General features: G+C 41.2%; 1 protein-coding gene across 1 annotated transcript; it reads left to right on the top strand.

Moving 5' to 3' along the window:
• Positions 1–801: 801 nt before the first annotated feature.
• On the top strand, positions 802–8,458 carry klf6a (Kruppel like factor 6a). The gene is made up of 4 exons (XM_064949111.1): positions 802–1,217; positions 3,231–3,813; positions 4,841–4,964; positions 5,331–8,458. The coding sequence occupies exons 1-4, from the start codon at positions 1,116–1,118 to the stop codon at positions 5,380–5,382; spliced, it is 861 nt and encodes a 286-aa protein (XP_064805183.1). The 5' UTR covers positions 802–1,115; the 3' UTR covers positions 5,383–8,458.
• The last annotated feature ends 2,987 nt before the right edge of the window (positions 8,459–11,445 follow it).

The raw sequence follows: 11,445 nt of genomic DNA on the forward strand, positions 1-11,445 counted from the left end.
ATCAAATTCAAATATCATTAAAGATTGTTTTTCTTTTTTGCAAAACAAGTGCAAGTCTCCAAATTCTTCAAACTCAAGTTTCCCCCCAAAAGTAACCTACTCTGCATGAGTGTGCCCTTCATAAAGTATAAGGTTAAGCGTATCTAAATCGTTGACTATGACCATCTTTCAGTTGCAGGACAAACAAAATACTGGACAACTGCTGTGCATTCTGCATAGCTGCGTTTTACCAGAGTGGTGTGGCCTATTTGAGTCATGAGCGATGTGGCACTTGGCTCCCCTTGTGGAATTTAGCTGTAGCCTACTATCGTGCGACTGGAGACGGTGGTATGTTAGTAAGAAATGCCAGTATGTGAAACTCCGAACAACTTCAAAAAAATAAGAGTTTTCAATAATATAGTCAACAAAAAAAGCGTATGTCAAAAGATTCAAACGAAATTCCAGTCATTCTCGCATACTGTTTCAAAAGTATTTGTCTTGTACTGTATGCTGAAACTGTCAAACAACTACACCGTGAAACTGTTTACAAAGAGGAAAAATTGTTGCTTCTCAGATGCGCTCTCTGTGGCGAAATATGCAGAGAGAGGCAACTCGCTGACAGTTGAATAGAGTACATCACACATATATATACTTTTCTAAAAATAGCTGTCCAATGAATGTGAAGGAACTACGAGTCAAATTCACCAATAAAAAAAGAAACAGGACCAAATTATATCAGGAGACGATTATGATTGGTTGGTTGTGATATCATATGCGCGCGGGCAAGCTGATTCGAGTTCATTGGTTAACGTTCCAAAAGCGTAATGCTGTCACGAGGTGGTAGGTAGGTTGCGAGGTTTGAATAAGGAAGTTTACATGGTACGGGCTTCGCATTTAGTTCAGTGTTTGCAAATAGAGTAACTTCATCACCAGTAAGCAGTGGTCTGCCAACGGGGAAGCAAAACAACGCTTGTTTGCAGTGCGTGCTATTTGCATTAGCTACAGATAGGGTTGCATGTGAAATTTAAACAAGGATCTTACTTGCCTGTTCGAGATTGACCAATATTTTGACTATTATATTGATTCTAAAGAAAAATATTTCAGTGCAGCTCTTTAGCCAACATTTGGGATTTGAAATGGATGTTCTACCCATGTGCAGCATCTTTCAGGAACTTCAGATTGTACATGACACGGGCTACTTTTCAGCTTTACCATCCTTGGAGGATTACTGGCAGCAGGTAACATTTTTATCCGTTCATTTGAACTGTTTCATTAAACTGAAATAAAGAGAACGTGACCAATCATACTGGCTGTTATCCTGGCATGACGATAGGCTTCATGTGTTCAAGTACGTGCGAACGAATATTAATTGATACATTTATATCCTACTAATACACGTTGTTACGGTATTCTGCAGCACTTTGTCAAACAGTTCCTCATACATACATTTGTTTTAATTTTTAAACACAATGTAGATGATCAATGTGTCAGCTTTGTTTTGTAGATGATCATGAATTGTAACATTGCAGAAGCGTCAGTAAGCTACAAACATGCAGAATTCCGTAGCTAGCTGGATGTGTCAAATTCGGCGCGTGTGCTAGAGTATGCGAAAAAGAACCAAGCGTTGTTCATATTTCTAGGGACACCTCCGAATGGAGGACTAAACGTGTTATTTAACCAGTTACCCACAGATGCACAAGCCATGTTCTTAACTTGTTTTATGCAGATGGCTTATTCGAAGTAGAGCATTGTTGCCCGTCAAAGCACGGCACAAGTCTAGTTCAGTGAGCCAGTGTTTGACAGCTCCGGAGTCTCACTTGAAATGAATGAGACGCGACCAATATCATTTCCAGTAGTGTTGTGTTATTTCTGAGCGATGTTATAGGCTTGTTTCTGTGCGATGCTACTGTAAGTAGCCTTCATATCTGAAGTGAATTTGAAAGCAATGATTTGGTTCGAGTAACGGAGTTGTTGTCGTTCAAAATGCTGCGGAGCGGAACTCGTTCGTAAGCGGATCTGTTGAAGTAGTCTAACCGGAATGAAGCCAATTCAACAATTTAATTTTGAAAGTGGATGCAATTTACACCAATAAAGTATAACATAACTGACCCCTCGTATTAATCATGACGGGACTGCCTCGTTTGTAGTCATTTTTCTGAAGATATTTGCAGTTCATACGTGATTGAAATCGATCCAAGTAGTTTCCTTCAGGCATTTGCGAGTCGGGCACGGAGCCAACCTCCTCGCTGCCATAAGAGATTTAACTCTTTCAACACAGCCACAGAGAAATACTGTCGAGACGGGTAGTGTTAAATATAAAAATGTAATAACTTCTTTTTACCAAAGAGAACTGGAAAGGTTATTTTACTTATCAAAACCATAGTTTGAACTAACCATACGGTTTATATTCCTCTGAAACACATCGCATTAATTTGCATGTCGTTCAGTGGGGCTCATATCCACACTATCAAATGTCAGCAGTGACTAATTCCGTGCGAATTCGTGTGCGCATGACAAGATAGTATTGCAACTGGAAATTATTGGTTTAAATTGTGGAAGGGGCATTATGTGCTTTGCCTGGGGCAGAATCTTTTTTCTCCAACTGTTCTTGTCAAACCAACATGCTGCCATACCTCCAAACAGATTACTCTTTATTTTTATTTTTTATGAATCCTCAAGATATAGTATCAAAACGGAATTAATCTATTATAACATTGAGAAACTGAGTTCTGGGGGGGGGGGGGGGTAGGAAGGATGTGATTACATGCAATCAGTCAGTCTGTGGCAACTGAATGAGTCTTGGGGAAGCAGGAAGTTCAGTGGCTTCCTTAAAAGGACACCAAATGTGCTCTGAGTCATTCATTGTACCACAGAACTGACAATGGATATAGTCCCTGTTCCTCCACACATACACACCGCTTAGGATATGCAATTTATGACTGCTCAACTTGAGTATGTAAACATGTAGCCTAGCTAGCTTAAATTTGGTCACAACCATGTGATAGTCAAGAGCCCATTTCTTGTTTGAACATGTGTTTTCGTACTAGTGTGAAGCTGTAGTTTACTCAGACTAAACCTTAGCTGGTCTGCCTTGTGAGCCAAGGGAAACAAGTTGCACAAGTCTCTTGTCATAAAACATCAATGAGGTTGATACTGATTCATGTGTTGGTGGTCTGGTAGCTCCCTGAAATGCAGTACACCTGTGATCTCCTATATATTCTAAACATCTGTTTTGTTTGTTCCTGAACCAGACTTGCTTGGAGTTGGAGCGGTATCTACAGAGCGAGCCTTATGTCTCGGCGACGTCTGACATCAAGTTGGAGCCGCAGGAGCAGGACCTCTGGAGCAAGCTGATCTTGGCCTGCGGTGATAAAGCGATCGACTCTGACCCAAAGATCCCTCTGGTCAAAGAAGAGGACAATCAGGATGGCCAGATCTTGGAAACCAACAGTGTAAACTCTGACGCCAGCAGTGAAGCTTCAGACAGTTCCGTGGAGCTCTCGCCGACACACAGCTTTACCTTGAACCCTCTGGGGTCGGTTCTGGCCAGTTCTGGACCTTTTAGCCCTTCTATCATTAGCACTCCCCCATCCTCCCCAGAGGTCAGCTCGGAACCCAGCATCTCACAAGGCTGGGGAAGCGTAAACACAGAATTGACCTTGCCGGTAAAAGTCCGGACAGGCGGCATCGGAAAGAACTCGGCAAAGACTGGGCTGGTTGGTGGAGACGCGTCACCGGATGGGAGGAGACGGGTGCACAGGTGTCACTTCAACGGATGCCGCAAGGTTTACACAAAGAGTTCCCACTTAAAAGCACACCAACGCACTCATACAGGTGAGAAAGCAGACATTTCCCTATGCTATCACACCCCAGGCCTCTGCATTGCATAACCTTGGGGCAAAATACAAACCCTGTTGGCGGAAGTGACAGTGATAGTACTAAGTTTCCTTACTTCCTCACTGTTACACAAAAGCAATGTCTTATTTGACTGCCATTCTTTATTTAACCAAATGGTATTGCCTGTCTGGTTAGCTAGTTGTGTAACTTAAAGAGCCAAAACCAGTTCATTGTGTGTCCTCATGCAGCTACAGAGAGAGTGCCACACAGTGCACTCACTCTCAGACTATTAGCCGTACATGACTGGATACCTAAACTGTGACCTAATCTATCTGGAATGTGTCTGAATGCTGTGGGGGAGGGGAGGCATTCATACTGAGGGATGCAGTTCCAGTGCACATGGGAATACAAGGGGCTTGGGTTACGTCCCAAATGGTACCCCATTCCCTTTATAGTGCACTACTTTGACCAGAGCCATAGTACGGCTAGTAGTGCACTGTATAGGGACGAGGGTGTCATTTAAGATGCAAACATTAGCCATGGCTCTTCAAAACGGATTGTTTCACCATGGGAAAAGGGAGGCTGTTGAGTGGGGCCCTGTATGGTCGTTTGACCGTCCCTTGTTTTTTTATTAGCAGCATGACATTGCACGTGTGTGGTTTTCTCCATGGGCTCTGACCCTTGAAGACCGCTATTACGTCCGGTGTATAAAGGACTTTCTGCGTTCCAAAACATGTTTTGCGTTGTGTTACCGACGTGTAACCAGTTCATTTGAACTTTAGACCAAGTGTCATTGCATAAAGTTGTATAGCTGTCAAGTGACTACCGCTGCATCATCTCATCTGGTCATTTCCTTTCTCTTTACTACCAAAGGTGATTGACCAGAAGAAAGCTCACAATTTACAAAGACTTTAGCTTAGCACACAGCATTTTTTTTTTCACATTGACTGGAGGTTAAAAATGTATTGTGCAATATTACATGCATTTCGCAATTATTAATGTTTTTCTTTTGTTGGTTTCATAGGTGAGAAACCATACAGGTGTTCATGGGAGGGCTGCGAGTGGCGATTTGCACGGAGTGATGAGCTAACCAGACACTTCAGGAAGCACACTGGGGCCAAGCCATTTAAATGCAGTCACTGTGACCGGTAAGCTCCATCACTCTGCTATCTACAATAGAGACCACCTGCACCTGAGTGTTTACCCAATCCCTCTTGATACCATTTAATCAAGTGTTAGAAAATAATGATTGTTTTACTAGAGTTGTAACGATGTCTGTTCATTCAGTGATGTGAATAGCATTGCATTGTTAACAAGTGCATAATGAATATGGTTAGTCATGCATAATGACATTCTTAAAATATGTAATTATATTGTCAGGCTGTTTTTATGTTCAATTGGAATCTGTACTGGTATCCTTGATACACTTGTTGGTTTTTGTAGTAGTGCTGCTACTACTACTACTTTTTAGGTACCCTCCTGTTCATACTCTCCTTCTCTCTCTTTCTCTCAAGGTGTTTCTCCAGGTCCGATCACCTTGCCCTCCACATGAAAAGACACCTCTGAGCAGGTCGGAGCGGAGCGATGTTAGCCGTTTAGTGAAACTAACAAACGCAGCGAAAGGAAATGTCGTCTCCTAACCAGCCTCATGGTTGAACTGCCCTTGAGAGGAGCGAGCTAGGGGAGCGTGTTCTAGCCAAAGTATGCCATTTTGCACCATACCCAGTGCCTCCGGGATGGATGGACCCCTTGGAGAAGGAAGGCGCTCTGAAGGTTGCCTGTCCAAAAACCACAACAACAGAGGACAAAATCATGTACAGACAGAAGGAAGCAGCCAATTGAATTGAGGGACTTGAAAGAAAAAGACAAAAAAAAAAAAACTAAAACAAAGACAAAAAAATGATTACTGAATGAATGAGTTGAATGTATGGTTGGTGCATGATGTTTTAGAGGTGAAGCAACTGTCTCCTGGACAACTGATACACTGGTACTGCTTTACAAAAACTGTTGTCTGAGGTAAGCATGTGTGCACTGCGAATGTCTGACTTGGTTGACTGGCCTGTGTGCAAAGAGGGGGAAGCAAAGGCGGTCTGGTACCAGTGTTGCTGTGGACTGAATGGTGTCAGGGAGCAAGTTTTCTTTTCTTGTAGTTGTGAGTACGGGTGTGTGAGAACGTGCCTGCCTGACTGTCAAGCAGCAGTGAGACTGAGTGAAGATTGGGGTTTCTTGCCAGAAGCCTTGAGGGGTTGTGGTGTTGAGTGGTATGGGGGGGTGGTGATGTGTTTTGTTCCCCCCCCCCATTCAGCAACCCAGGCCAGGGGAGAAACTCCACAATGTGAGTCCTGAGTGAGAGGAGCTTTTTTTGGTGTTTGGTGCAGCTACTAAATGTGCAATGTGTTACGTAGCTTGTTTTTTTTACAAGTTACAAAGCAAATTTTTAGTCCATTGTATAAGCTGTGTGCTTAGAGGTATAACACAACTATACTATAACTTCAGTATCATAGACAGGTGTTGCATGGTTCTAGGGTTTGTTCTCTCTTCCTGTTATTCTGTAATCAGGACTGCAAATAGATTCCAATAAAAGCGCAGCTAAATACAAACGGTTAAATGTTACAATATTGTACATAAAGCCTTGATTTTTTTTTATTATTATTATTACTTTAGTACTTCTTTCTCTCTTTGGTTTGAGAAACCACTACTGCTTACTTAGCAACTGAATCATTCATTCATTAAGCTATTTTTTTTCTTTCACTCATCGATGCCTTGAGGACTATCGGATTTGATTTTGTATATTCTATCTTCTTTTCTACCTGGTAATGCACTGTTGACGACCTTAATGGTGCCTTATGCAAGTGACCTATCCTTGTGGGATGGATGACTACTCCTTGGAGAGGGGCGGGGGGGGTCACATTGTTGTATGGGTGATTGAAAAGCTTTATTAAGGCTCAATTTCACATGAACTTACTTGCACCTTTCCTTGTTTTCAGAGACTGCTAGGTCTATTACCCCTATGTAGATTGTGAATAGTGTTTTGTGTTTAGAGCATGTACAGTAAAGATCCTCCCTTTTTAGGTTATATTGCATAGCACCCTGATGATCTATATAGTACATTCAGTCGATTCAAACCAAGACTTGTGTAAAATAACTTCAAGTCATCATTTAGAGAGCACTTATAACGGTATATTATTAACCCAATTTACTACCACTGTAGTATGTACTGTATCTACGTAGTTATACACATTTGGTATCAAGTGACAATGTTGCTCAAAGGTACAAAAAAAAAACCTGATGAGACGATTGGACTAGATCTGGGCAGGTACCTTATTCCCTCTTTAGGTCACTACTTTGGGTCCATAGGGCCCTGGTCAAAAGTAGTGCGTCATAAAGGGAATAGGGTGCCGTTTCAGATGCAGTCTAGGACATGAACTTGTGGTTTGCATAAAGACAAGGCTGACTTGAAGGGAATGTGATGCAGCTGCTCTCAACAATGCCCTAACATTGTGTTTGTAGAGAACTCGGGGGGGCCCAGACTCACTGTCGGGCAATATCCCCCCCCCTGCAACCAAAGCTGAGGAAAAACCCTAAAGATTTATTGTAATTAACAAGCTCCAGTTCGACAGCCCTTGCCTTGTACTGCATCTCTGTAATAAATTGCTAAAGGCTTTGCTGGCATAGAATTTATTACGGACTGCTGACTCTGGGAGTTTGCTATTGACCCGTCTGGGCAGCCGCATTCGTTGTTTTGGTCCAGGCAGCTACATTATTATCAAAACCAACGTGAACAGGATTCTGAAGAGAGAGAAAAAAAAAGATCTATCCCCCCCTCCCCATTTGAAGCTGATTTATTGTTTATGTACACACTTGAAATAATTTGAAGACTTCAGGACATTTTTGCAGGGTAAGGGACCAAAATAATGTTAAAGGATAGCTTAATGTGTTATATTTGTCATTTAAAAAAAGGCTATACTCAAGGATCGGTGAGATTAACATTGAAATATAAAGTACATAGACTTATTTTATTCAGTATCAGGGACATGCTTTGTGGGTGGAAAGGAATTTGACATTGCAGCAAGATCAGTGTAGCAGGGCCACAACATGGATTTTAGATCAGATTGTTGTAAGAGGGAGGATGAGTACAACTTGAAACGGCCTGCTATAATAAAATTACACCGCCAGCAACAGCAAGGCTTTTGTGGCAAAGAATTGGAACAATGACTTTCTGTCTTTGTAACAGAACAGCAGCCAATATCATTCAGGTGATAATCGAGCCTTAATTAAGCCTCATGTTTGCTTGCATCTTAACCTACAGTTTCCCATTGCTGTCTGCATCCCAAATGGCACTCTATTCCCTATTAGAGTACTACTTCAGACCAGGGACCATAGGGCTTTGTTCAAAATGAATGCATTTATATAGGGAATAGCATGTCACTTGGGATGCACTCTGATTCTCTCTTCCTCTTCCACACACAGCGCCCCTTGTTCTTTACAGAATCTTTGTCAATGAAAAAAAAAGGAAAAAAAATCATTTTTGTAAGATTGTTTGTTTTTTTGCTTTATGACATTTTATTTGAAATTGTTTTGCAAAATTGTTATATTTCTGTATGAATGTATTTTTTATTGGAATAATAAGAATCTTATCAGACTTATGCTTTGTTTCTTTTCTTTTTAAATCTTCTCACTTTATTACATAGTTCATATTTTAGGGCTGCAGATGGGTTTATGTAGTCAGAGGGCCGGTTTCCCAGACATAGATTTAACCTAGTCTTCTACTAAGAAACTCTCTCAATGGATATTCTCCATTGAACATTCCTTTTAGTCTGGAATTAACTCTGGGTCAGTTTTCAAATGGAAGCCAGTGGAACTAGCTTGGTCCCATCTGCTGTAGCCAACTCTTATATTTTAAGTAATCTTATCCAGAGTGACTTACAGAGCGTAGTAAGTGCATACATTTTTTAAACTGGTCCTCCGTAGAAATCGAACCCACAACCTTGGTGTTGAAAGTGCCATTCTCTAACAGCCTTCATGTCATAGTTGGCTACTGCAACAGTATAGGATCAGGCTTGTAGAACTAGCCCATCCAGTCAGCATTTCTACAACACATAACGAAGTTGTCATTAGGTTTATAGTCTTGAGATTGTATTCCAAATGGCTAATAGAATTAGACAGGGAACATATAGTCAACATACTCGTGATCAGGACAGCTAGATTGGTGTGAGAGAAATTGAAGGCAACAAAATCCTTTCCCATTTGCTCTGATACTAATCTTATGCTGCACATTCATTATTTGCTATGCATAATCACCATAATAGGCTCCACAATTAAACTATTCCTCAGGTTTAGGTATAACTGGTATCCCTAATACTCTCAACATGTATGTGCAAGAGCTGAAGAGCTTTGTCAAGCATAATACTTTTCTCCTTTTGGATACAACTCCTAGCCAGGAGTTAGTAAAGGAGAATTGAAGCGCTGATTAACTTGTTTTCTAGGACTTTTGCCTTCCACAATGTTTACCTAAAAGTAGGTATCTTGTAATTCATCCAATAACTCCCAGCCCCCTCCCTCCTTGGGGTAGTAAATACCAGACTGAAAATATCTCACTAAAAAGGAGTAAATGGATACCTTGGAGAAACCGGTTGGGAAACAGAAACCTGCAGTAGGTGTGTGGGTAAAATCACTGGGAAAAGCCAGGGGGAAAAAGCCAGAAAAAAATCCAACCTGTGTGATAATTGTGTTTGCTCTATAATCTGTTAGTTCATATGCCTTGTGACTGTGATATAGAGGCCTAAAAGCCGAGACAATAAGACAGTGTCGGAATAAATTCTACCACACATTTTCTTCATCACAAACTGAAGAGCAACCTCTGTGCGGTGGAGTCCTCAAGGTATACTGCATGTAACTAACAGTTGAAGTCGGAAGTTTACATCCACTTACGTTGGAGTCTTTAAAACTCGTATTTTAACCACTCCACAAATTCCTTGTAAACAAACTATAGTGTTGGCAAGTCGGTTAGGACGTCTACTTTGTTCATGACACAAGTCATTTTTCCAACAATTGTTTACAGATTATTTCACTCATAATTCACTGTATCACAATTCCAGTGTGTCAGAAGTTTACATACACTTAAATTGACTGCCTTTAAACAGTTTGGACAATTTCAGACAATGTAATGGCTTTAGAAGCTTCTGATTGACATAATTCGAGTCCTTTGGAGGTGTACCTGTGGATGTATTTTAAGGCCTACCTTCAAACTCAGTGCCTCTGCTTCACATCATAGGAAAATCAAAATAAATCAGCCAAGACCTCAGAAAAAAAATTGTAGACCTCCACAAGTCTGGTTCATCCTTGGGAGCAATTTCCAAACGCCTGAATGTACCACGTTCATCTTTACAAACAATAGTACGCAAGTATAAACACCATGGGATCAAGATGCCGTCATACCGCTCAGGAAGGAGACGCATTCTGTCTCCTAGAGATGAACGTACTTTTGTGCGAAAAGTGCAAATCAATCCCAGAACAACAGCAAAGGACCTTGTGAAGATGCTGGAGGAAAAAGATAGAAAAGTATCTATATTCACAGTAAAACAAGTCCTATATCGACATAACCTGAAAGGCCGCTCAGCAAGGAAGAAGCCACTGCTCCAAAACCTCCATTAAAAAAAGCCAGACTACAGTTTGCAAATGCACATGGGGACAAAGATCGTACTTTTTGGAGAAATGTTCTCTGTTTCGCCATAATGACCATCATTATGTTTGGAGGAAAAAGGAGGATGCTTGCAAGCCGTGGAACACCATCCCAACCGTGAAGCATGGGGGTGGCAGCATCATGTTGTGGGGGTGCTTTGCTGCAGGAGGGACTGGTGCACTTCACAAAATAGATGGCTCATGAGAAAGGAAAATCATGTGGATATATTGAAGCAACATCTCAAGACATCAGTCAGGATGTTAAAGCTTGGTCGCAAATGGGTCTTCCAAATGTACAATGACCCCAAGCATACTTCCAAAGTTGTGGAAAAATGGCTTAAGGACAAAGTCAAGGTATTGGAATAGCAATCACAAAGCCCTGACCTCAAACCTATAGAAATGTGTAGGCAGAACTGAACAAGTGTGTGTGAGCAAGGAGGACTACAAACCTGACTCAGTTACACCAGCTCTGTCAGGAGGAATGGGCCAAAATTCACCCAACTTATTGTGGGAAGGTTGTGGAAGGCTACCTGAAACGTTTGACCCAAGTTAAACAATTTAAAGGTCATGCTACGAGGTACTAATTGAGTGTATGTAAACTTCTGACCCATTGGGAATGTGAAAAGCTTAAATAAATCATTCTCTCTACTATCATTCTGACATTTCACATTCTTAAAATAAAGTGATGATCCGAACTGAACTATTCCAGCACCATTTCAACTTCAACATTTCAGCATCATCAAATCACCTATGACATCATCAAATCTAATACAGTGACAACTAAAAAGTACCATAAACAATTTATTCCAATCAACATAAGCTAAATATGTGGCTGTCCATGGTTTTGATTTCTGTGTGTGTGCGTTCGTGCAAGTAGAAACAACATATTGACTCACCCTACTTGTAGAGAAACACCAATGCATTCTTCCTCTCTTTCATGTTGATGAA

Source organism: Oncorhynchus masou, chromosome 30 (genome assembly GCF_036934945.1).
Source record: "Oncorhynchus masou masou isolate Uvic2021 chromosome 30, UVic_Omas_1.1, whole genome shotgun sequence".
Classification (NCBI taxonomy): Eukaryota; Metazoa; Chordata; class Actinopteri; order Salmoniformes; family Salmonidae; genus Oncorhynchus; species Oncorhynchus masou.

Coding starts and splice junctions, on each gene's coding strand:
- klf6a (XM_064949111.1), top strand. CDS start 1,116: ATGGATGTTCTACCCATGTGCAGCATCTTTCAGGAACTTCAGATTGTA. Junction 1,218..3,230: donor TGGAGGATTACTGGCAGCAG/GTAACATTTTTA, acceptor TTCCTGAACCAG/ACTTGCTTGGAGTTGGAGCG. Junction 3,814..4,840: donor ACACCAACGCACTCATACAG/GTGAGAAAGCAG, acceptor TTGGTTTCATAG/GTGAGAAACCATACAGGTGT.